At 42.3% G+C, this 26757-nt stretch overlaps 1 protein-coding gene across 1 annotated transcript in view; it reads left to right on the forward strand.

The window, feature by feature from the left end:
• GFRA1 (GDNF family receptor alpha 1) overlaps nucleotides 1-26757 on the forward strand; it is a 190883-nt gene that overhangs the window by 126877 nt on the left and 37249 nt on the right. The window contains exon 5 of the mRNA XM_053389100.1: nucleotides 17287-17396. Within this exon, the coding sequence (XP_053245075.1) occupies nucleotides 17287-17396 (110 nt within the window). The remainder of the gene's footprint in view (nucleotides 1-17286; nucleotides 17397-26757) is intronic.

Below are 26757 nucleotides of genomic sequence, written 5' to 3' on the forward strand. Positions count from 1 at the left end.
TCCTGATAACCAAAATGGGAATTATAGTGACCTACCACATAACATGCAAGGACAAGCAGTATAAAGACTTTAAAGCACTTTGAACATTATAACTGCTATATAAATGATTAATAGTATATATCAAAGAAGAGATTATTGAAGCATGATATGACTTACGCCAACTATAATGTTCATGTATATTTTGAAACATTTTAAAAACATACATTATTTATTCAGTACAGAGCCTATTACATTTTATGCCACAATTTATGAATAAATCTACAAATGTGTACTGCAGGTTCCTTATTGAAAGTGTGAGCTTTCATGTGTGAAACTCTTTCATTACCTATATTTCAGTTCCTCACATTTTCAAGTTATTGGAGCATTTACAGTGTGCAAAGAATGCAAGGCCAGGCCAAGAGGTTTTCCTGTAGAACATTCTCTTTTATGTTACCTGCATTTGATCTTAGTGATTTGTTATGTACACTGGTTTTTAATGCATAGGGTATAGGGGCAGACATTTAGTGACTGCTTATTTTATTCAACTGCTGAACAAACAGTAGAACTAAAAGTTAGGCTTGCAAGAGGAAATAGAGGAGGTTTTTAGTGAGCATTTGTTATATGGACAATGACAAGTTTTGGGAGGTGCCAAAAGAAAGTGATTTGACTGAAGCCACAAGGTTGTTCATGTGAGTAGTCAATCAAGGCTGCTCTCACACAGCCATTCAATGAGATTTGCACAGAAGTATCTCGTGGGTACAGTTCTAATTTAGGGGATAAAGTTAAAACAGTTTCCACAGCCAGAGGTCATTGGGTTATTGGTACAATTCATTTAAGCCTTGTTGCTATATTTCCAACCTTGATAAATAACAAGCAAAGAATAAATATTTTGTGTACAGCATGTACAATTTCACAACTTTAGTGTCTGAGCTACCAGCTCAGAGCCTAGCCTACCTCACAGGGCAGTTGTGAAAAATGGGGGGAAGGGAAAGACAGTGTACACAGTCTTGAGCTCCTGGAGGAAAGCAAGAAAGAAAAATATATAACAAGCAACAAATATGTGCAGTTTCACAACTCCCAGCAAAATACATACAGAAAACATTTTGGCAACCTTGATTTAAAAATGTCCTTGTGTTTAAAATACTGCCTATAGGAGTTTTAATATGTTGTAGCTTTAAGGCAAATAATTATCTTATGGTTGTATTTGCTTTGGTGTGTACACACACACACACACACACACACACACACTCTACTCCTACTCCTACTCCTACTTTTATTGCCTAGCTTTCACCAGCAGGAGTTGCAACAATTCAAAATTTGGTGTTAAAAACAGGTAAAACAAATCACAGTTACAGGAGTAACTGTTATTTATACCTCGCTCATCTGACTGAGTTTCCCCAGCCACTCTGGGCAGCTCCCAATCAAATGTTAAAAACAATACAGCATTAAATATTAAAAACTTCCCTGAACAGGGCCGCCTTCAGATGTCTTTTAAAAATAGGATAGCTGCTTATTTCCTTGACATCTGATGAGAGGGCGTTCCATAGGGCAGGCACCACTACCGAGAAGGTCCTCTTTCTGGTTCCGTGTAACCTCACTTCTCGCAATGAGGGAACCTCCAGAAGGCCCTCGGCGCTGGACCTCAGTGTCTGGGGTGAACGATGGGAGTGGAGATGCTCCTGCAGGTATACAGGACCAAGGCCATTTAGGGTTTTAAAGGTCAGCACCAACACCTTGAATTGTGCTCGGGAGCCAATGCAGATCTCTCAGGACCGGTGTTATATGGTCCTGGGGGCCACTCCCAGTCACCAGTCTAGCGGCTGCATTCTGGATTAATTACAGTTTCTGGGTCACCTTTAAAGGCAGCCCCACGTAGAGCGCATTGCAGTGGTCCAAGCGTGAGATAACTCGAGCATGCACCACTCTGGCGAGACAGTCCACGGGCAGATAGGGTCTCAGCCTGCATACCAGATGGAGCTGGTAGACAGCCGCCCTGGACACAGAATTAACCTGCGCCTCCATGGACAGCTGTGAGTCCAAAATGACTCCCAGGCTGCGCACCTGGTCCTTCAGGGGCACAGTTACCCCATTCAGGACCAGGGAGTCCCCCACCCCCGCCCACCCCCTGTCCCCCAAAAACAGTACTTCTGTCTTGTCAGGATTCAACTTCAATCTGTTAACCGCCATCTATCCTCCGACCGCCTCCAGACACTCACACAAGACATTCACCGCCTTCACTGGTTCTGATTTAAAAGAGAGGTAGAGCTGGGTGTCATCTGAATACTGATGAACACCCAGCCCAAACCCCCTGGTGATATCTTCCAGCGGCTTCATATACATATTAAAAAGTTTGGGGGAGATGACAGAACCCTGAGGCACCCCACAAGTGAGAGCCCAGGGGTCTGAACACTCATCCCCCACCACCACTTTCTGGACACGGCCCAGGAGAAAGGAGTGGAACCACTGTATAACAGTGCCCACAGCTCCCAGCCCCTCAAGACGGTCCAGAAGGATGTTATGGTCAATGGTGTCAAAGGCCGCAGAGAGATTGAAGATTAGAGGGTGGGACTGCAGTATCATATATATTTTCTCAGTAGGAAGGAAATCTCATTTATTTCAAGGGCATTACTTCTGAGTAAAACATACCAAAACCACCCAGTTGTGTTTCATCCTGTAATGGCAGAATACTTGGGGAGTGTTCTTCTTTTGATTGCTTATCAACAGTGATCAAGTGTCCTTAGCAATGGCGCTGCCTGTTGACTGCCAAAGCATTAGAGCTGCCTCTGTGTTTTGTGTTCTAACTTTGTTCAGAAATTTCTGATTGAATTCCTTTTTAAAAAAAAAAAGAAAAGAAAACTAAGATTCTGGGACCCTAGAATCATAGAATTGTAGAGTTGGAAGGAATGTAGGAATCTCAGCTAAAGCATCCAGGACAGATGACCATCCAACTTCTGCTTAAAAATCTTCAAGGAAGAAGAGTCCATAGTACTGTCAAACAGCTCTTACTATCAGAAAGTTCTTCCTGATGTTTAGTCAGAATCATCTTTCTTGTAACTTGAAGCCATTGGTTCAAGTCCTACCCTGCAGAGCAGAAGAAAACAAGCTTGCTCCTTCTTTCATGCGGCAACCCTTCAGATACTTGAAGATGGCTATCGTATCTCCTCTCAGTCTCCTCTTATCCAGGCTAAACATATCCAACTCCTTCAAGCGCTCCTCACCCAACTACCTCAACTAACTGTTCTTCATAAGGCTTGGTTTCCAGACCCTTGATCGTCTTGGTCACCCTCCTCTGCAGTGCGGTGGGTATTTTAAAGTGTGGCCAATCCAAACTAACAATTATTGTAATCATGCACAGTTATCTTCACTTTGCGTTGTTTTTAAAGGATGACCATTTATTAACAGACTCCACAGCCTTCATGAAAATTGGTTTTAAGAAAAAGCTTGCTGCTTTCATTCCCAGTGCCCACCCTTTAAAATGAACCCAGAAGTTCCTTACTTTTTGTTTATAATGAGCCAAGCAGCAAGGATTCATATGAGAGCTGGGTCTAAGAAGGAAAAGAGAGATGCTTTGGAGTTTAAATGGAAAACAACATTTCACACTTCCTCCTTCACAGTTTGTGCAGTTGCTTAACTTTGCTAACGTTCTGCTGGGGAAGGTCATGAAGATGAAAAGCCTGGCAAGATGGGGGTGATGGAGCCTTTTCAAAAGAAAGGGAAATGGCAAGCAAGGGGGCCAAAAAATGTAATCACCAATAGTTGCACATTGCTCTTTTCCTTTTAATAGTTCCTCACACAGCTCAGCTTCAAGCTTTAGGAATCAGACAATAGGTCTTTTGTAAAGCAGTTCTGAAAATTGCACAGCAGTATTTTGCTCAGAAATATAGAAGCTTCTCAAAACCAAAATTATCCAAAATGAATGAATGCTGCTTTGTAAGTAAATGACTAAAAATGCAGTGTTCACATTAATATTTGGCCTTGTTAAGTTAGGTTCTGGCTTTTATTATAGAACTCCTTGATTTGCTATCCTGAACCAATCAAGTCATCTTTGACACCATCTGCACTATAAATTTAAAATACTATGATACCAGTTGAAACATTCATGGCTTCCCCCTCCCCACCCCCACCCCCTAAGTGTAGTTTGCTAAGGGTGTTGAGAGTTGTTAGGAGATCCCTGTTCTCTTCATAGAGCTACAATTTGCAGAGTGCCCTAGGAAAATGAATTGATATTCAAATCACTCTGGAATTTGTAGCTCTGTGGGAGGAATATGGGTCTCCTAATGACAGCCTTAACAAATTACACTTCCCAGAATTCTTTGGGGGAAGCCAAGACTGTTTAAAGCAGTATAAAAGTATTTTAAGTTTATGGTGCTGGTGAGTGAGGCCCATTAAGCCCTGTTGAAACCACTATGTGGGCAATGGCAATTTTGCTTTGGTTAAGTCAAATGGCTACTGAAATATTTTGCAGGAGAAACATTTGTACAAAAGCATTTGTTTAGTGGCATTCTTGGCTCACTGCCGTTTCCCCTTTTCTGAGAATTGTGAGGATCTAGAGAGCAATATCCTTCATGCCAGCGGTCACCATCAGGGGTTTTATCTTGAGATCAACAGTTTAGCTAATTTCAGACTCTAATTTGTTTACATGATCAAGTGATTAAACCAAGGCCACAGAAGCAAGCTGAAAGCAAGATAAAGAGACCCTGGTTAATTAGACGCTTCTCTTCCATTGTAGAGTAAGTGTCCATATGAATAGTACTTTGATCATTATCACTAACAGAGCTGAGTGGAGTTCAGAATTTACTGCCAGCACAAAGTGACCTAGAGTTTTCTTAGATAGTAACTCAAGAGCAGCCTATGATATCGAGAGTAAAGGTGTCTGGCTTTATCTTACTGGGATTTCCATACCCATGTAAAGGAGGATAAAACTGGATGAACTCGTCCCTGCCCCCTTCCAGCACTGAAATTACTCTTGAAAGAAGCATCACCTGCAGCCAGTTGAATAGTTGCACTGTGACATGTTGCACTGTGCCCACAACAATTTCTCCAGTTTGCAAATGTGCCCATGACCCCCCAAAACATTTTGCTATCCCTGCTCTAGCATCTTAGGCAGAGGTTTTGTGCATTATCTCCTTTCTTAAACAAGAGATACCATTAATTGAACCTGGAACTCTCTGCAGGCAAACTTACTCTTCCACAGAACTACGTATGATCTCTTCCACTATATAACTGCCTCTTAATGCCAAATGACTTTTTTAAAAACAGTGATTGCACAGTGATTATCTAATCCTGTCTTTTGTTGTAGTTGGATAGGATAGCGACTCTGAATCATCTTCAGAAAGCAACTGCATAAATCCGTATTCAGGCAAACATGTTGTTGTTTACCACAGGAGGTGACCTGGAAAATAGTTATTGACTTGGAAGGCTGGTGCTCATTTCCATGCCCTTTCTATGCATAATCTGCGAGCAATTTGCATGAAATTAGATACAAAACTCTGTCTGGTAGACATGTTGCACACAAGATCTGTGGATCTTTAACTCTTTGATTTGTGTAGCTTTTCAACTTTTACAAAATGCTTAATTACATATTGCAAAGCACATCAGGCCCAATCTCAGCAGTTCCTCCTTGTCATAAGATAAGGTGACTCAATAGCTCTTCTGATTGTTAAACTCAGAAGGACAAAACCTTGAAATTGCTCCCCTAAAGTATGAAATAAAGGTTGGAGCACTAAGATGTAAACCTATAATGCATCCTAAGACAGTTTAGCTTTAATTTCTTAGCTATTCAGACTTTGCTTCTGCAAGTTTTTCTGCATGCCCAAATGCATGGTGGGCTACTGTTGTTTTTTTAAGATGGCAATTAAGATTCATTGGCTTTGATTTCTTGGTATTTTTAATTGGCAGCTCCTCAACTAAAATAATAAATATTGGATGCTTCCTTAAATGTTGGGTAAGTCATATGTTGATCACTCTGTTTTGCCTGACCTAACATTCATTTTAATAGAACATCTACTGCTACAACTGATAGTACTATTGCTACTGCTGCTTGCTGCTTCAAGTATAGGTGGCTGTGAAAGAGTAAGCTGGTAAATTATTTGAATGGGGCATGGTGATGAGCGTATAATCCGGCACCATGTAAGGAGATCAGGAGCAAGTCAGCTACTGAGCATAAACTAGCAGATAAGGAACCTCTGGACCTCCAGATGTTATTGAATTTCAGTCATTCTTGACTGCTGGCCATAAAGGCTGGGATTCATGTGAGTCGAAGTGCAACAACATCTGGAGAGTGCCCCATTGCTGAAACAGGATCCAAAATAACATGTGAACTAGCCATTAGGAAATTTCTCCCCTTATGAAGAATTGCATACCCATTTGGTTGAGTAAGTGTTCCAAACGTTCAATGCCACTGTACAGCAGGGTTAAAATTTTCAAGGAGTTAACTGCAGAAGGTTTATACAACTCTAGGAAGACCTTGTTCCCCATTTCTGTAAGTTAATGGGGATACAAGTGAGCCTCTAGTGGAACTCACCCTGCGAACTTCCATAAATTGACATCAGGATAGATTTGGCTTCTTGTGTATTGTATTGCCCATCTGCAGGCAGTGTTAAGGGAAAAAAATGTCAGCTAATTCCACCATTACACTGTGCTGGGTTTTCTAAAGGTTATGTATATCAGTATGCATTAGAACATAGAATGAGAATATTTCTTTTGGCAGTTTATATATCATAACAGCTCAGTGAAAATCTAAGTGAAACTAAAAATAGAATATGATGTTATGCTTCTCAGCAGTTTATGTGCTTGCATAAACAGGAATGTTAAATATCTTAATATTCATTTTGCATTCAGTTTTAAATGCTACCATATTTCTGTGCCAACTAAAAAAGGCAAGTTCACTCTCCCAGATTTGAAACAGAAGGTCAGTAATAAGCATTGCAAAGCTAAGCTTTGAGTTCCCAAGACTTGGAAGTGAGTGACATAAAAAAGTTTCATGGTGCATATTTAGTCTAGATTTCCTAAATTGGCTGGCTCGGACCATTAAGAGATGATCTTATGTTCAAATATATCTGTGTAGGCTATATTTATTCAAGTGCAGACTGTAAACCCTTCAGATTCACACATTCTTATAAATCACAAGAATTGCACCTCTGCTCAGTGATATCAGCTAGACATTATTCAATGTTTCTTCATGTTCAAGAGCTGTCTAGGATTCAACCTATCCCATTCATCATCCTACCATTTTTAATCACTCATAATGAAATGTCAGTCTCCATTTCAAAGTACAGATGACTAGAAACACTATGGCTATGACAGCTACAGTTCTGTGGTTGCCAGGCCCATTCACTGTATTGCCAGGTTGCCCTAAAAAGTCTGAAACTGGCACAGATTTTTTCAGAGTTGGTCATTTGAAAATGTAGACAACTCAAAAGTATATATATTTATAATAGACTAGAAAACAGATGGCCTTCCATATTATGAGAATTTGTCAAGCCTTCCATAGCTATACATCAACACTCCCCCTTAAAAGTCTTCCTAAAATATTTCAAGGGTCTGGTGACACTGATGATGTTATGCAGTAATGCAGTAAAAGCCGCCTTCGAGCTCTAAGCTGAAATCTTATCCTGATGACTAAAGTAAAATAGAATTTTTTCATTTATTTTAATGGAGATAGGATTTCATACACAGACTAAAGCTAAGGCTGGATTTACCAGTGAATGAGCTGAGATTCATGAATAGATTCATAGGGTTCCGATGGTGTGTTCTGGAAACCCTGTACACAGTATGGCAAAAGGCTAACATCAAGTTTCAGATATCAAAGCACCTGCATCCAGCTTGGATAGGCAGGTGCCCCAACTCTTCTCGTTGATGCACTGCTGCTGTAAAGTGCAAACAGGAATTTGCACGGGAAAGCTTTTCAAGCTCTGGATTCACATTCAAGTTCACCTTGGGACAGGAGCAGCAGGAGCACACTTATTTTCAAAGGAAGCTTAAGATACAAATGGCAGTAGATGCTGCAATGTCTGACGCCACTGGCTGAACAGGAAGGGGATGGACCCAAATAAGAATCCTAAAATATTCTGCGGTTGGTCCCCTGAGCACACTATTGTAGTGCTGTTATTATTGTGGAGATAGGCTAGGAATGTTAAAGTCATAACCATTACATGGAATTAGAATGTAGGAGAACTTAATGAGGCCAGGTAAAACCAAAGCTTAGTTTGAGCAGAGATCTCCAGAGAATAGCCTAGAGTTTTTTTTTGTTGGGGGAAAAAGGGGAGATTGGGGGCGGGGACATGATAGAGGCATTTAAAATTATGCATTGTTTGGAGAAAGGGGAAAGAGGGAAGTTTTTCTCCCTCTAATAGAACCCTGGCTTGTCCAGTGAAACTGAGCATTGGGTGATTCAGGACAGACAAAAGGATGTACTTACTGAGACAGCACACGAACTGTGGAATTCACTGCCACAAGATATAGTGATGGAGATTAACTTGGGTTTAGACAAATGCAAGGAGGATGAGGTGGCTGGTGGCTACTCCTCACAATGGCATGATACCTTCAGTATCAAGTGGCATGCCTCTCAACACCGTGTGGAAACACAAGTTTGAAGAGTGTTTGGTGCCCTTGTCCTTCATTTGGATTTCCCATAGTCATTTGGTTGACCACTGTGAGAACAGGATGCTGGGCCAGATGGGACCTTTGTTTGATTCAGCAGGGCTCTTACAATGAATATTCTTATGTTAACTCGTTTTTAAAAACCAAAGCTCAACCTGAGGACCATATGCAAAATAATAATAAAGTGTCCTTTTGATTCTGACCAACAAGCATGACATAAACAAAACCTTCAGTTTAAGGTGTGGGATTATGACACAGACACCATGACTTCTAGGCATCCTTAACTCTGGCTCCTTTTGATTTTAAATAAATGTTCCAAGCAGAGAGAGGGGGAAAATCAGTGTGGCACTAAATGGGGTGTGCACACAGGGAACAACAGGACTCACTCCCCACCATATTTTTCTTCAACACGCACCCAAATCTATTTCAGGAAGTTCCCCCAACCCTCCAGAGCAGATTTAGGGGGCATGTGGGGAGGGGAGAGGGGTGGAAAGTCCTGTTTCATGAGTGGACACTGTTCTGCACATGTAACAACTTAGTTGAATCCCACCCAGGAACTATGTCTCAGAGGTTAAATGCATGTTTGGAACTTACAAGGCTCCATGTTCAGTCCCTGGTCTCTTCATTTAAATGGCTCAGGTAGCAAGTGATGGGAAAGACCTCAGCTGGAGACCCTAGAGAGTTCCTTCTAGAAAGCTAGCCTGGCACAGTAGAAGATAGCTTCCTATCTTTAAGAGAAGTTGAGTAAATATTCACAACCCTAGCAGTGTATTTTTATTCTGATAGATACCCCAAAGACCATCTCATCTCTTAAATACCCAATCAATCACTACACTCTGCAGGTGAGGGCCTCCTGCAGATACTATCAGGAGGTCTGTTCCTTTCCATACAATGTAGGAATCACAACTTCAGTGATGTCACCTATTTCCTTCAGTTGAATATTAGTAGGAGCTTTCTCTCAAATTAGGGTATTTTGGCTATGCGTCTCTCTGTCTCTCCTCTACTTCCACTTTTCAACAAGTCTTTTAAATTAACATCTTTTCCAGTCTGCATCTGTATTGGAATTGTTTTTAGGATGTTTTATCACCTGTTGTTTGCTGTCCATGGCTCCTTTAGGAGAAAGGGTGGGATAATTTAATAATAAATAATAACATAGAAAGCTGAGAAAGAGAGAGATATTTTGTTAAATATCTGGCTACTCTATAGCTGTGCTCTCAGAGTAGAGCACATTACAAGATTAAAAATAAGACACCAATAAGAACAGAGGCTTCTTAGCCCATTGTTTTCATCTGGGAAGGCAGAATCACATTATAAATGTTTAAAGTCAATGAAAGGAAGCAAAACCTCACAAAACATGTTTAATATAGGATTATTTCCTGTGGAATGCCTTCCAGATGTTTTCTCACACCACCTTCTAGAAAATATAGTCTGAGGTCATTTTTTTCAAAGGCGATAAATAAAGTCCTGTTTTTTGTCACAGTGTCAGAAAATTGTCATTCTCGCACTTTATTAAATTACCCTGGGTTCATGATTTGCACCATATTTTTCAAATTGTTTGTTTCACATTAAGGCCAATGTTATAAAAATACTTTTCTGTTGACTATAAATAATTTTCATTTGGACTTGCTTCCGAGGCCGACAATTTCCCCTTTGATCCCGTTGCAGATCTCATTGCAGACTCGATCTTGTAGTACTAAGGATTTTAATGCTCAACCGTCATTGGATTACATCTTTGGCAGATTCTTTTGTCTAAATATGTCAGACAGATAACCATGTTATATGCAGAAAGTGGTGAAGAGAAAATATTCTTTGGCTGTTTTAACTTCTACACAACACTTTCTATCTGAGGGCAGCATCAACAGAGCAGCAGAGAAATGGGAGGGTACAGTTATTTACTTAGCATTTCTATCATGCCTTTCAATTCACAGTGGATTACATAACAAGATAAACAAGATAAAACACAATCAACTATATATTGCATCTGAGTTGCACGCAAGCTCTGGAGTATATATATATATGCCACATTAGATTGGAACACATTGCTTCCTTCAGCTGAAAGGTGGCCCTTTATACAATTTATGCTCACTTGTCATTTGAGCACCTCTTTTTCCTTTGAGCATACAACCATGTGGTTGATATGGTTTTTTCTAGTAAGCATATTAAGGTAGGGGGAACCCTCTCTTCGTACTGTTAGTTTAAAGTAGATTGGCCTTTGCCAACTTGGTCTTGTCTCATTGTTTTGGAACACAGTTCCCATGAGACCCAGCCAGGATGGCTGATGGGAGTTGTAGTCCAAAACATCTGAGGGACAGCAAGTTGGAGAAGGCGGTTTAACAAAAGGGTGCCTCTTGTCCTTTGGTCTGATCTAGTAGGGCTTTTCTTGAAAGCTTCTGTGCCTTGGTTCTGTGCTTCCTCATATTTTCATGCTTCTTTTCAGATTGATTTTTCTGATTAAATGGCTTTTATGGATGCTCCTGTCTGAAATTGTCCTTCCTGAAAACTTCAGTGGTGCTTTATTGTAAATTTTGATGTAACATTCCCCTTACGTAAAGGGGGTATGCCTGCCAAATGGTGTCTAGACACTTGAACAGAGTTGGCTAATTATTAGTCACCCCATGCCTTTGTCCTCAGGAATGGGAGAGAATAGCAAGTGCATCTCATAAATCCTAAATGGAAGCTTTAAGATCTTTTGTTCTGCTTTTTCTTACTTAGCTATCACAATCTGCCTTTTCTACTGGAAGATGTGTTCACAGTGGAAGTTAATCCATTAGGGCGAATGGGACACTGTCCCATCAACCACAGTATTCTCTCAGGCAGCCGCAACCTATGTGCCTTCTAAGCAGTGCAGGGGGTAGCACTGTCTGTCAGCTGAATCATTCTTAGCTTCTGTGTTGTCCTTGTAGAATCCAACAGGTAGGAAGATGGGGACAAAACTAGAATTAGCTAACTCTACCTGTCATTGGTTCTAGCTCAACCTACTGTTTGGGCTCCTTGTCTTCTGCCCTTTCAGTCCAAACAGGCACCAGGCGCTACTGTGTGCTAGACAAACAGGATCCATAGTCACCAGTCTTTTGTTCTCCTCCTTGACTGCCCACCACCTTCTGAAATCAACCTTGGATCCAGTCCTGGCTTAGTGGATCAGCCGATTCTGTCTTCTGCCATCTTCAAAAGAGTACCAGATTCTGACTGGATTCCAAGAGCCTTTTTTTTTTTTTTTACATTGTACCATGTGCAAGCCATACACAGAGACAGATTCATCCATTCACTCAGATTGCAGTTTTGGTTAATGAGGTTCTTGATGTTCTTAAGTGAATTTTACCTCACTACACAAACTGTGTTGCAAGTGAGTTCAAAATCAGTTCTGTTACTAATCACCAGTAGATCAGCCAGGGTCTAGGTCAATAAATAAGTATCAAAAGGAGAATACATTTGTAGAAATTTGGCACAGTTTTCTGAACACAGAGGCCTCAGTTTTTTTCAAATGGATAATACACACTTTACAAATAGCATACACAGGGTTTGTCACAGTTCAGTTGAGCAACCATAAAAGGCCAAAGTGATAATTGCTTCAGACAATTGCCAAACATCAATGAGCTTTTCAAGAATTTGGAATAAAGAAAGGTTTTAAAGGTCTCAACTATTTTGATTACAATGTCATCACATTTCAATACATACTGAAATGTGTACGGAAATGTAATAAGTATAATTTTCTTTTGTGAGTTCATGGATTTTCCCTGGCCTTTCCGTTGTTATTCTGTGTTTTTGCTCTACTCCACATTCTGCTTTGCATTCCTTCCAGTCTAACATGGAGAAGTTCTAAAATTAATCCCAGTATTGTTAGTAGTGGGTGCTGTGGTTGGGCTCTATGACTCACCTGACCTCCCTCTGCCTGCTGCATGCAGGGACAGAGAAGACAAGGGTCAAGGTTGTCACAGGGCAAACATGCCAGCAGAACCAATCTAGTGGCCCTGGTGGTGCATTTACATTGGGCCAACCTTGCCACCACCTCACCCTCTCCATTCCACTTTGCAGCAACAACTCAGTCAGATGGAGGACATGTGAGCAGCACAGTCCCACCATGCTGCCCCCTACAGATAGGTGCATGTGCAATTTGACACAGTTTTCCATTTCTTCTACTTAACTGCATATTTTTTTCTTTTTCCATTCAAGTTACTGATATGCACAAATGCGTCTGCACATTTATTCAGCACAGCACAAAACAGAAATATTGATGCAGTCACGGTCACCATCACATTAAGATTTGTTTTTGCACTGTGCACTGGTGCACGTTACAGATATGGTTGAGGAAGAATATGAACAAAAGGGAGTGGCAGCTTCAGCTTACTGCACCTAAATAATATCCAAAGCAGAGGTGTTATAGAATCCTCACACTCAGTGATAATCTGCAAACAAGGCCAGGGAATTTGACTTCTGGGGGTTATTTGCATGGGGACAATATTATATGCATCTCTTCTTGACTCCAGTGATTCACATAAAAGCCATCAGAATAAAGTTCAAAAGTTATCCAAACAGTTTTATTATTCATCTCTGAATTAATCCTAGCCTGCTTCCTTCCTTGGTGTTTTGCATCCTACAGTCCCAAGGTCAACACTAAATTATAAAAATTAATCAAGTATATATTGTTCTGTCTAGTTGGCCTGCTCTGCCCTGATATGAACTGTGAACACTGGAGATTTCTGGTTGAATAGGTTCCTACTCCTAGAAGAGTAGTATAACTCTATGTGCATTTAAGATTAGAAAAGCCTTTGAACTTTTGCAAGCTTACCCATCCATCTCTACTTTCAATCCACTCAATAAAGCACATTAGCTCTCTTTACAAGAATAGATCAAATGATAATAGCAAACAAAATTAATTAGTCTCCAGAGACTTTTCCTTTTAAAAAGTTGCAAGAATTTACAGATTTGTTGTTGGTTTTTTGCTTTCCAATGGTAAAATGTATACAAAGGATAACTGCATAAAGTGACAGCTGACAACTGAAATATTCAGGTTCTCAGGAACCTTTACTTCTTTACAATCACTTGTGCAGGTTTTTAAATTTTATTTTTTGTGGACAAGAAGTAGCAATAACTGCAGGCTTGCCCTTGGGTAGGAAATCTAAATAATTAAGGTAATAATAACAATAAAAGGGCCAAGGTGGAAACAGAATGGTTCACAGTAGAGTAGCAAGTTCATGATTTTCCTACATCTTCAGAGAGTGTCAATATGAAAGAGATCGTAATGTGTTTGAGGCTGATGTGGAGTTATTGATCAAATGGGTGGGGGGAGCATAGCTGACTGGTAGAGCACATGTTATGTCTGTTTATAGTCCCTATAATCTCCTATTAAAAACTTTCTCCACTGAGAAAGTTCTCTCTCTCTTTCTGCCTGAGACGCAGGAGAGCTGATGCCAGTCAAGGGAGTATTCAGGCATCTCTTGCTCAGAGACTGTGTAATAAGAAAACAGAATCACATCCACTGGCCCCATCCCTTTCATTCTTCCTCTGGCCACATCCCTTTGGGGTTGTATCGGTTCTGGGCGGTGCTTTTTTTCTAGAAAAATAGGTGCCGGTACTAACCATAAAGTTGTTACAGTAAGTGTCGCACTTTTTAACAACAACAAAAAGAGGTGTCAGTACCACGTACCCTTGAGTACCCCTTGAAAAGAAAAGCACTGGTTCTAGGTAAGAAAAGAATGAGTTTATGCTATCACTTCATGGTGTTGGGTGATGGCTGGATGGCCATCTGTCATGGATGCTTTACTTGACATTCCTGCATTGCAGGGGGTTGGACTAGATGACCCTTGGATCCCTTCCAACTCTATGATTCTATGAAATTATTCTTTGCTAAGTCCTCTAAGCACACACAGCAATTGTTTTGTTTTTGTTTGTTTTGCTTACCGTACTCGTCTTAAAATACTATGCAAAGTTCATCAGGAATGGGTTTCTTATAAGGTGCAACTATAATCATTAAGCTGTGATGACAGCCATGTGCCTTCATTGAGAGAGCTGCTTGTAGGACTTTGGTTTCTTAGTTTTACACATAGATAGGCTATCTCTGAAGGTTAAACCACAGAGCCTAGGACTTGCTGATCAGAAGGTTGGCGGTTCAAATCCCCGCAATGGGGTGAGCTCCAGTTGTTCTGTCCCAGCTCCTGCCAACCTAGCAGTTCGAAAGCACGTCAAAGTGCAAGTAGATAAATAGGTACCGCTCCAGCGGGAAGGTAAACGGCGTTTCCGTGTGCTGCTCTGGTTCGCCAGAAGCGGCTTAGTCATGCTGGCCACATGACCCGGAAGCTGTCTGCGGACAAACGCCGGCTCCCTCGGCCAATAAAGTGAGATGAGTGCCGCAACCCCAGAGTCGGTCACGACTGGACCTAATGGTCAGGGGTCTCTTTACCTTTACCTTGGGCTATCTCTGAGATGTACCTGTAGCTGGACTGGGGGTGGGGAAGCTCCTCTTTTCCTGCAAAACATTAAGCTTCTACAGTTCTGCCTAGCACAGCATTCATCTTCAGTTTATTACACTGTCAGCCATTCATTTCATTAATGGGCCTAATCATGTGAGCGCAGCATGTCATAGGATTGCGGGTAAGCACAACTGTATTTGCTCTGCCAAACAACAAAACTAAATTCTGTGCTGAGGGGAACTGAATTCTCTGCCAATAAAGTTTTGTTCTTTAATCTGCATGCTTTGTGCCAATCAAGCATCTTTGCCCCATTTCCTTTCATTTAATTCTGTTTGCACTAACCACAGGGAGGGAAGGAGTGAGTGAGAAAAGGTTCAGAAGCTTAGCCCACCCATCACTGGAACTCTTAGGTCACATCCGCACCATACATTAAAAGCACTCGTGTACTACTTTAATGGTTGCGGCCTAGTCCAAAGAATCCTAAGGACTGTAGTTTGTCACAGAGCTATACTTCCCAGCACCCTTAATAAACTACAGTTCACAGGATTCTTGGAAGGAAGCAACAACTGTTTCAAGTGATATTAGTGTGCTTTAAATGTATAGTGCGGACGTGACCTTAGTCAGCAAACCTCTTGATATTTCACTAGGTACTACTCACACACCTTTAAACTTATATTTGTGACCATAGAAAGTGTGGAACTATATTTATAAATTAAAATTAAATGTCATATCCCTGCAGCCTAGTTCTGCCTGTAGTGTGTCCCCCACCAGCTAGAGTGTGGTCAATGTCCAGAATGGGCAGGGCCTTTTCATTAATGGCACCAACTTCATTGAACTCCTTCTGCAGGGATTCCCTCCTGGCTCCAGCATTGTGTCATTGTATGCCTGGTTTAAAAAAATGGCTTTAAAAAAGGAAAAGCCTTTGGAACTGGCTGGTTTTCTTAGTCCCTGTTTTCTTGCTACTGTGTTGGGGATTGTTTTCCATTTAAATTGATTAATCCTACTGTGTTAATTTTCTGGGGGTTATGCCTCTGATTATTTCTGTTACGAGGTATTGTTGTTCTTTTTGTTAATTGCTTTTTGTCTATTGTTTTAACTTTTTTGCTGTTAGCTGCTCTGAGGTCATTTGAAAGACAGAGTGGGCTATTCATTTTAAAAATAAATAAACTGATACTAACCAATCCAATAATGTGAATGTCAATTTTTCAGCAGTCCCATAGTCACTTTCATGTACTACACCCACAATTGCTGCATTAGAACCCTAAATTCAGAACCCACTGTGCATGGACACAACAAGCACGTCATCACAGTTTATACATTGCACAGTTTTAAGGATCCCTTCCTCTGCCTCAAGCAGTGGTAGTTGTTAGTGCTGAAGCTTTTCTCATGCACTTAAATTATGAGCTGAGGGAGGTCTAAGGGGGGCTTGGGAGTGCAACAGCCATTTTATGTGGCATTGAGCAAGCCATCCAGCACCCACCTTAAAACTATTCTGCACCTTTCTTCTTTTTGTAAGTGACAGTACTTTGGGTTTCAAATGACAAGCAAAGAAGTGATGTGTGGCAATTTGAAGGATGCCACTGTAGGTATTTTTCCAGTGTAAACCACTTGACGATGAGGCTCCCAGGCATTTGCTACATGATCAATTAGCCCACCTGCCTGGATAGATCTATAGATGGAAGAATTCAACATAATATTCCTCCAGTCATTCCATCAATCCAAGAATTTCAGCTTGCCAGGCATAACATTCTTCCCTCCTGCCTCCCCAAAAACACGTGCTTTTGGAATTTTTCCAACACCCCTCCCCTGGCCCCTTGCAGGGGGCACACAGGGAGAGTAGTGGGGAAAGCCCCACTGCACAAGCGGAAATCCTTGCACAGGGCTTCTGCTGAAGGGGCTTGTTAGGTGAATCCCTGCCATGGTCTCCTTACATATTTCAAATGCTGATGAAAGAATCTCACCAAGCGAACACTTCATTGATGGATTTAGCTGTTGTCTCTACTTAGCAGGAGTGTTCTGAGTGCTCTGTCATGTATAAAATGTGCATTTTCCAGAGCACTGGCTGTAGGATTTTATCTTATTTTTGCCCGTTTATACCTTAACACTTCTTTGCTATGCACCATTGAGATAAATGCTGTGTTTAAAGATGGTACTCTTAACAGTTTGAATGTGTACAGTGTATGTGTGTAAAGGAGAATTAAATATTGACAAAAAGAGAGAAGAGTGCAAAAGGTAAGACAGCCTGGAGGTTTGGTTTTTAAAGATATGTATTTTTTTTCTTCTTCTTACCACATTGCAGATCTCGCCTTGCAGATTTTTTCACAAACTGCCAGCCTGAGTCACGATCTATTAGTAGCTGTCTGAAGGAAAACTATGCTGACTGCCTCCTTGCTTACTCCGGGCTTATTGGTAAGGCTTTCCCCCCTCCCTTGGGTTTGCTTTTTTTGGGGGGGGGGTGGATAGGTGGGTGAGAAGTGAGGCTTTTTTTTGGTGTGTGGTATGAAAATGAAACAAAAGGCAAGGGGAACTCCAAGAAGTTGTTGTTGTCAGCATCCATCTCTCTTGGGAGAACATGGAAGAGTGTGCCTTTGGGGGTGAAGATAAACTGTTGGAAACTGCTGTAGCGCTAGAGACATGTTTTGTTGCAACTGGGGCAGATGAGCGCATCTGGTTTCGCTGGTGCAGATGCACCATGGCATTTATTTTCCCTGCGTTCCTCCCAGTGGTCATTTCTGCTCTGGTCACTGTTATCGATACACAATCTGACTGTCTGTTTCCAGACTGTGGTCATCTGCAAGGGATTCCCACATGGCAGGGTTGGTGTTGCCAGCCTTCATGTCATGGATGCAGACACTTTTGTAACACAGAGTTGTGCTGCCAACAGTCCTTGTGCCTGAAGGCAGCTCCCCATAGAGTGTGTTCTTGGGGATCCTGCCCTCTTCCATTCTGTGGACATGACCAAATCAGCGTAGATGGTGCTGGAACAGGAGTGCAAGCATTCTGGGAGTGTGGGCTTGGAAGAGCACATCTTTCTTTGAAACTCTGCTGTGCCAAACCCCAACAACATCTCAGGCATCTTGAAGATTTTGTTGAAAAGCAGAGATAAAAGAAATGCTCATGGCCCAAATGCCATCAGCCATGTATAAGAACAATACCAGGACACAATCCATGCATAGCTCAGCTCTTAAAGTTCTTTTCTATTTACCTTTGAGTTAAAATTAATGAAATTTCCAAGGCAGTAAGCCTAAGCCTAAAGTTCATAGAAATGAAAGCAAATGGGCAAAAAGGTGTACCAGGGAAGAATATTTTGAATGAAAGAGCCCACATGTGAAGTACTCTTAAAGAATAGATTCTGAATTACCTCTAGTTGGGGACTACTACTCACATACTAGTAACTGGTAGCTTTGTTAGGGAATGTCCCTCAAACATCATATCCAGCCACTCAATGCAGCCATACCAGGTATATGCATGGAAAACTGCTTCCACAAATGGATCTCCTTTGCTGTATTAGATCACCTGACTGGTAAGATTTAGGACCCCCAGAATAATCAAGTATGCAGCTAATCACTATATTATTTGTCAGTCTCTGTGCCCCCACTCTGCATTCCTGGTATCTACTTGTGGGTGTGGAATAATGTAATAAGATAATTACCGTGGTGTGGACATGCAGGTGTTACTACTGAGACAGAGACTGTTTACCATAGGGAAGCTATAACATGTTCTGACTTTCTGTTACAGTTCACTTTCTTTTTCACCATGTAGATGTTAGGATATTTCCGTTCCACCTTAAAAGGGAGCAGGATGTTTGTATAACAGCCTGCGTAAGTTCCTGTCTCACAGGATGTTTATGTTGTAAGTTCGTTTCGTTTTTGGCTGTTTTGCCTGAGCAGTCGGAGGAGACGGTCATGATTTCTTTGTTCTGACCAATGCCTAATAAACTGTAAATATGCATGTTCTGCTCTCTGCTTGTGCAACTTCCTGCTGTGTGAATTCTGCTGATATAGTGTGCACTAAGCCTGAGGCTTGGTGTCGCTGAATTGCTGATATTGCCTGACTACGGGAGGTCGATGGATCGTCCGGCACCGAGCTTGGGGGCCAAGATGGACTTTATCTCCCTGGCAGTATCCCAACAACAGGTTTCGGGCCCAGATTCACGGCACTTGCAGAAGAGTAAGACAGCGACAGACTGCTGAAAGGTATGTTGGAAAAGCGAAAGCAGAGGCTTTTCTGTTTGCCGCGGAAGACGTCTTTGATGTCCGGCACAACTAATTGGCCTGGGAGCCGAGCCAGAGGCATCGTGATTTATGGGCTGCCGAGATAAGAAGTCTTAAAAGGCTCACGGCTGAAGCTAAGAGGTGGAATGGAGTTTTTCCAAGCCTCTGAAGCTGCTGAGTGCCCAAAATTAAATCGGGACAATTATGAGACCTGGGCAAGATGGTGTGAGAGTTTGCTGCGTCAGTTTGGAGTCTGGCATACTGTATTTGAGGCCCCTCCAGTTCCCCTGACAGGGAGATGGCAGGCTCAGAATTCGAGAGCCATAGACGTAATAGTCTTGTCCGTCTCTCTGGAGGAAATTGCTACGCTAGCTGGCAACACGACTGCACGTCAGATGTGGAATGCTTTGAAGATAGCCCATCTGCCAGTCATCCCAGCCCAGAGTTTGACTGCATCGGAGGTCCTGGCTGTTTCCCAGAATGCGAGTGAATGCAGAGATGCCGAGGGCACCGGTTGCAAGCTGCAGGGGGAGCTGACTGTGATGTCATCCCAGGCAGCATTCCAGCCTCCAGAGGGAGCCAAGGAGTCGGCAGCTGAGAGCTCTGTTTCTCGTGAGAACCAAGGTCAGAGCCTTTGCAGAGGCCGGAAGACCAGATGTAAACAGAGCAAGATGCTTGCAGGTGGCCAGGAGCGGGGGGGCAAGTTGCAACAGCCCACGCCAGTGGAAAACAAGGCTATGTTAGCTGGCACAGCTCCACCAAAGGCTAAAGGCACGTCTGATGGCCAGGAGCAGGGGGGCAAGTTGCAAAAGCCCTCGCCAGTGGAAAACACGGCTATGTTTGCTGGCACAGCTTCACCAAAGGCTAAAGGCAAGCTGCAAAAGCCCACGCTGGTGGAAAACAAGGTTTTGTTTGCCAGCAAATCTGCTTCGAAGGGGAAGGCCAGGTTTATTGTTGACTCTGCGGCCACGCGCCATCTCACCAAAGACCGCCATCTGTTCATCTCCTTCACACCTCAAGATGGAGAGGTCCAGCTGGCTGATGGAAGGACTTTGCAAGCTACAGGAGTTGGGACTGTGAAACTTGAAAGTCTGCATACTACGATTAGTAATGTTCTTTTTGTTCCAGGAGCTGTGGACAATTTGATAAGTGTACCACAGCTGACTGGGCGTGGTTTTGAGGTATCCTTCAAGAAGACTATCTGTGTCATCAGAAAAGGCAAAGAGGACATGTGGCATGCAAAGTTGATGGATGGTTTGTTCTGTCTAACTTATGATGACAATGGTGTTGCTATGTCTAATGCTGATACTTGTTGTGTTGCACAAACTAACAAGGTTCTTCATGCAGGTTGCATTCATGATGCACATCGAAGGTTTTGTCACCTCTCTTGGCAAGCGCTAGCCAAGATGCCTGGGTTGGTTGAAGGTTTGGACATCAAACCTTGCAAATTTCACATGAAATGTGTATCTTGTGCAGAGAACAAGGTGAAGGTTGCTCCAAAAGGCAAGGAGTCTAGCAGGCAGGCTTCTAAACCCTACCAGCTAGTTCACGCAGACCTGGTAGGTCCTCTAGCACCCTCTTTGGGTAGAGCAAGGTACTTCATGGTTCTAATTGATTCTTTTTCCAGGTACATTCATGTGTTTATGCTCGAGCAGAAATCGCAAGCATTTCCTAGGTTCAAGGCATTCTGTGCTTGGTTGGAGAATGCTCACGGTAAACGGATTGGTTGTCTGTTTACTGATCGAGGCGGGGAATTCACTTCTCAGCAGTTTGAAGCTTTCCTGACTGAGAAGGGAATCCAGCATGACTTGTCAACGCCTAGATCGCCATGGATGAATGGGCTTGCGGAGAGAGCAAATCAAACGTTGCTGCAAGGGATAAAAACCTTGTTGCATGATGCCAATCTCCCTGAGAAGTTTTGGGGGGAGGCTCTGGCGAATTTTGTTTATTCTTTTAACAGGAGACTGTCATCACCTATTGGCTGCACTCCCTATGAGAAGATGTTTGGTAAGAAACCTAATGTCAAGCACTTGAGAATCTTTGGTTCTGACATGTGGGTGCACACCCCACAAAGCAACAAGCTTGGGAAGCGTGGGGCACATGGTTTGTTCATGGGGTACGAAAAAGGTGCATACAGGGTATGGATGACTAACTCTAAATCCATAAAGTTCACAAGGAGTGTTGAGTACAATCCTAAGTGGGGGGAAAATGTGGGAATTTTCCAGAGTTACCCAGAGGAGGATGAAGGTGATGTGAAGAAAGCAGATCATGCTGAGAAAGCTGAGGAAACTGAGGATGATGATGATGATGATGATGATGATGATGATGATCAGAGTTCGGATTCTAGTTCAGTGGGCGGCGCTGCTGCTGCTGTCAGTGACAGTGATGACACAGCAGACTACAAGAGCGCAAAGGCCTCAGTCAGACCATCTGATGAGTCTGACAATGAACTGGAAGAACCACTGTTCACCATTGGTCACTATTCTCCTAAGAAGGAGGAGATGAGTCCAGAAGACTTGCGTCTGGTTCGCAGGTCTGAAAGGGCGACCAAAGGCAAACCTCCAAAGAGATTTGCTGATGAGTTTGCTAAGATGGCAACTGCTGTTCTTAGTAGCTCAGAGAAGGTGTGGGAACCTTCAAGCTTCAAAGAGGTCCAGGAGTTAACCTCTAAAGATGCTGAGCCTTGGCTTAATGCCATGAAGGCTGAAGTTGATTCCTTGAACAGGAATCAAACTTGGGAACTGGTACCGGTAGTCCCAGGGATGAGACTGGTTGGCAGCAAATGGGTCTTCAAGGCCAAGACAGACCAGAATGGCAAGGTTGTCAGACACAAAGCCAGATTGGTTGCCAGAGGTTTTTCACAGGTACCAGGGCAGGATTACCACGAGACCTACTCACCCACGGTCAAATATGAGAGCATTCGGCTGATGCTCAAGATCGCTGCGGAGGAGAAACTGCATGTTTCCCATCATGACATAAATACAGTTTTTTTGTACGGAATTTTGAACGAGCAGCTGTACATGCTTCCACCTGACGGGATGCAGATACAAAAGGGAATGGTCTGTAAACTGCGGAAATCCTTGTATGGTCTCAAGCAGAGTGCCAGGTGTTGGAACACAAAACTCACTGAAACGTTGCTTTCTCTAGGTTTTCACCAGGGCAAAGCTGATCCATGTGTGTTTGTCAAGGAGGAGGGGCAAAACAAACTGTATTGTTTATGTTTTGTTGATGATCTTCTGATGTTTTGGAAGAATCAGGCTTTTTACCAAAGCACCCTAGCTCAGCTGAAGGAGCACTTTGACATGAAGGATCTTGGTGAGGTATCCAACTATCTTTCTCTGCAGGTGGAGAGGGACCAAGCAGGTAATTTTCTGGTACACCAAACACAGAAAATTACTGATGTATTAACCAGGTTGAATTTGGTTGATGCAAACCCAGCAGACACACCGATGGTGACAGGTTACCAGGTAGACAGTACTGCTGAAGCGTTTTCTGACACAACGCTGTACAGATGCATTCTAGGCAAGTTGAATTTCATTGCTAGATGTTCGAGACCTGACATTGCTGTAAGCACTAACCTGCTTAGCAGACATGCTAACAATCCTACTGTTCAGGATTGGAAAGCTCTGAAGCGCATAGCCCGCTATTTGAAAGGGACTATGCACTACAGGCTGAGGTTCACCAGTCAGAAGACTGGAGGTCTTGAAATCTTTGCAGATGCAAGTTTTGGAAGTGACACCACGGATGGTACAAGCACTTCTGGAGTATGCTACATGTACAACCACTGCCTGTTTGACTGGTTGTGCAAAAAGCAGACAACAGTTAGCCTAAGTTCCTGTGAAGCAGAACTCAATGCTCTGTCATTTTCACTCATGGATTGTGAATGGTTGATGCAACTGTTTAAGGACATTGGGGTTTCTGTGAAATGTCCTATACAAGTGTATCAAGACAATAGATCTTGTTTGGCTTTGCTGAACTCGGAGAGTTGCAAGCAAAGGACCAAGTACTTGCAGATTAAACTACATCGTGCAAGAGAGTGTATTCAGAAAGGACTCATTCAGGTGTCCTACATGCCAGGAAATGAAATTCCTGCTGATCTGTTGTCTAAGGTTGTTAACAGAGAACAACTGAAGGTTTACGCACAAAAGTTGCAATTGGGTTGAACCACAGGTACTACAGGTTACACGGAAAGGGGGAGGATGTTAGGATATTTCCGTTCCACCTTAAAAGGGAGCAGGATGTTTGTATAACAGCCTGCGTAAGTTCCTGTCTCACAGGATGTTTATGTTGTAAGTTCGTTTCGTTTTTGGCTGTTTTGCCTGAGCAGTCGGAGGAGACGGTCATGATTTCTTTGTTCTGACCAATGCCTAATAAACTGTAAATATGCATGTTCTGCTCTCTGCTTGTGCAACTTCCTGCTGTGTGAATTCTGCTGATATAGTGTGCACTAAGCCTGAGGCTTGGTGTCGCTGAATTGCTGATATTGCCTGACTACGGGAGGTCGATGGATCGTCCGGCACCGAGCTTGGGGGCCAAGATGGACTTTATCTCCCTGGCAGTATCCCAACAGTAGATTGGGGGGGGGGTCATTGCATGCACAGTTAGTCTTTATGTTTATCTGAACTATTGTTTAGAGCAAGCTTTTGAATATCCCACAAGTAACTTGGGTGAAATTTACTTTGCTATGAAAACGACTTCTCCTTTCTAGGGAAAGGATAGTTTCCTTGATGAATGAAACCAATTATCTTCTAATTTGTTTCCAAGAAGTCTGTTTGTGAATGACCCCCTGTGTCCTTATTAAATGGTTTCTGAGGTACCTGTCATTCCCAGTGAAGGCAAAACTATCCCTTCAGATCGTTATCGTAATTAACATTTGGATTTATCATTGCTACTACTGCTTGAGTGACTGTCAAGTACCACTGGCTTCACTTCAGAGCAAGACATTTGCCCACAGTGGACATCCCTGCATTATAAGAATGAACCGCAATGAGCTTTTGGCTCACATTATCCCACAGCAGCCTCAAGGAGGGGTTTGGAAGTTTTCACTTCTGGTTTAGATTAACAAGAGCTAGTGGTGTCAGCTGAACCCAATGAAGTGTTGACTGTTTGAAAGACAGTAAGTAAGCATTAAATGATGGATCAGAAAGCTAGCTTAACAGACTGATGACAGAGATATCTCTTGATTTGGAAAGATGGGTATTACTCAGATGTAGTATTTGGGGTGGAATAATACACATAAGATGAATATCTTGCCATGGATAATTTTTGATGCTTTGTAGTATTCCTTTGTTTTTCCTGAAGTCATTTTCAAAAACATAATATGGCAATTCAGAAGTTTCTTTGTGGGACTTTGCCTCCCCTTTTATTTTAAAAACTGCAGTTGTCAATATTGGAAGAAAGATTTAATTTTCCAGATCTTAGACTGTACCATAAGGCATATATATCTTTTAGCTCAAACAAATGATTGGCAAGCTTCGCCCCCCTCCCCCCTGCAAACAGCCCTGGACAGGTAATCATAAAGATGATATACTTGGCACCCCTTTATGGATGGATGGAAATAGGGTCTATGTGTATAAAAAGGAAAGGACTATTTCCACCTGCAGTTTCAGCAGCTAGAGTGGTGTGGCATATAATGTATCATCAATTACATTTTGACCCGTATGCTCATGCTAAATTAACTCTGTGGGGAAGGATTTGGACATAACACTTAAGTATGCTTAAGTGAAATGAGAAGCAATTGTTCCATTCTCAACCTCACCCCAGAGGGACACCCTGGATGGACTGTTGGGCCCATGACTTGCTGTGATTTGTACTCACCATGTTAAACTGTTCTTTAGGAACATAAGAAAAGCCTACTGGATTAGGCCAATGCCCCATCTAGTCTACCATTCGGTTCATACAGTGGCTAATCCGATGCCTGTGGGAAACCCTGAATACAAGAACACGCCCCACTCCTGCACTTTCCAGCATCTGGGATTCTCAAACATAATGACTCTGACAGTGGAGGCACACTCCATTTTGGTATTATGCTGGTTTCTTAGTGAAAGCGCTCATCTTAAGGCAGTGAACGTCCAGAATGTAATAGTCAGATGGCAGACTAGATAAGGCTATGTACACCTTAGCAGCTTAAAATGCAGCGAGGGTATTTCCCCACCCCACTGCATTTCAAGCAGTATTTGCATGTTGCTGTACACATCAGAGGGGTGTGGATATGTACACCTGATAAGCATTACATATTTGATTTCCCTGCACGTGCAACCCCCCCCCCTCCCGCAAACTCCTATTCATGAAGCTGCCATCTGTGTGTGTTTCGAGACACACCTCAGCTTAACTGTAAAGTGAATGTGGCATACCTTTTCAAATCAAATGGAAATTGATTTGAGGGGAAAGACATCAAACAGCAATATTTCTCAAGAAACTACAGGATAGGTATGGATTGTGGCTAACATCATGTGTATACGAGTTGAATCAACAACGATGGGAGTATGCTTGAGCTAGAGTGAATGGTAATATGTACACAGCCTAAGTATTTATGTGTGAGTGAAACATGAGAAGGAAATGGCATGAAGACTTACATATTAGATTTGTTTCAAGCTCAGAGTCTACAGCTGTCACAAAACTTTTCTAGCTGTTTATGGTAGGTGTGAAAACCACAGCTCAACTCCTATAGTTGTTAAAAACATCTTTTCTGATGAGATACCACCTGGGGGAAGCATGAGCAAAACAGAATGCTCTCACTCAGAAAGACTGTGTGTTAAGATATATTACTAGGTTAGCTTGTGTGTGTGTGTGTGTGTGTGTGTGTGTGTGTGTGAAATACTTAGTTCTCCAAATAGCTGTACACCATGAAATTTCAGGGATCTCTCTCTTTGTATGTAGATATGTACAAGTTAATTTGTAGTTTTCTGTTTTTCTGAAAAACAGTTCTATGTTATTCAAATAACTGCATACATTTTCACTGACAAATAGTGATCAAGGAAATACAACTACCCTGTTTTATTTTCTTGGGCCAAAATGGCAACACTTCTTGATACTTATTGGCCAAGTTTGCTAATCATAAATAAGTATGATGACTGGGGAAGCATGGTAGCTTTCAAAAATCTTGGGAATTTTTTTTTATTGAAGCAAAGGCAAAAGGATGACTTAACTAGCTGCAGACAAAAGAAGCTGACTCCTGGACAAAGAACTCGTGTATCTTAGACATCAGATCCAATCAAGTGATGTATGGATGCTAGCTGCTGGCAAGAAATAACTTTGGTACTAATGGATAACTCAGAATAACAGCTGCTGGCAAGTAGTTCCCAGACACAGGGACTTTTGCTGAGGATTTTATTGGAGCCATTATGCAATTTAACCTTAAGGATAACCCAGTTCCAGCAGAGAGGTACTTTTCTGTTTCCATGGGCAAAGATACTGCACAAATGCTTGAAGAAAGACTGCAAAAACACTCTCTGGCATCAAGATCAAGGGAATGGGTCTCTAAGGAAGCGAAATCAAGTGGAGATCTGACTTTGGAGGGGAAATGCACATTCTTCTTCCTTGCTAGCAGCCCCAAG

This window comes from Podarcis raffonei, chromosome 5 (genome assembly GCF_027172205.1).
Source record: "Podarcis raffonei isolate rPodRaf1 chromosome 5, rPodRaf1.pri, whole genome shotgun sequence".
Lineage (NCBI taxonomy): Eukaryota > Metazoa > Chordata > Lepidosauria > Squamata > Lacertidae > Podarcis > Podarcis raffonei.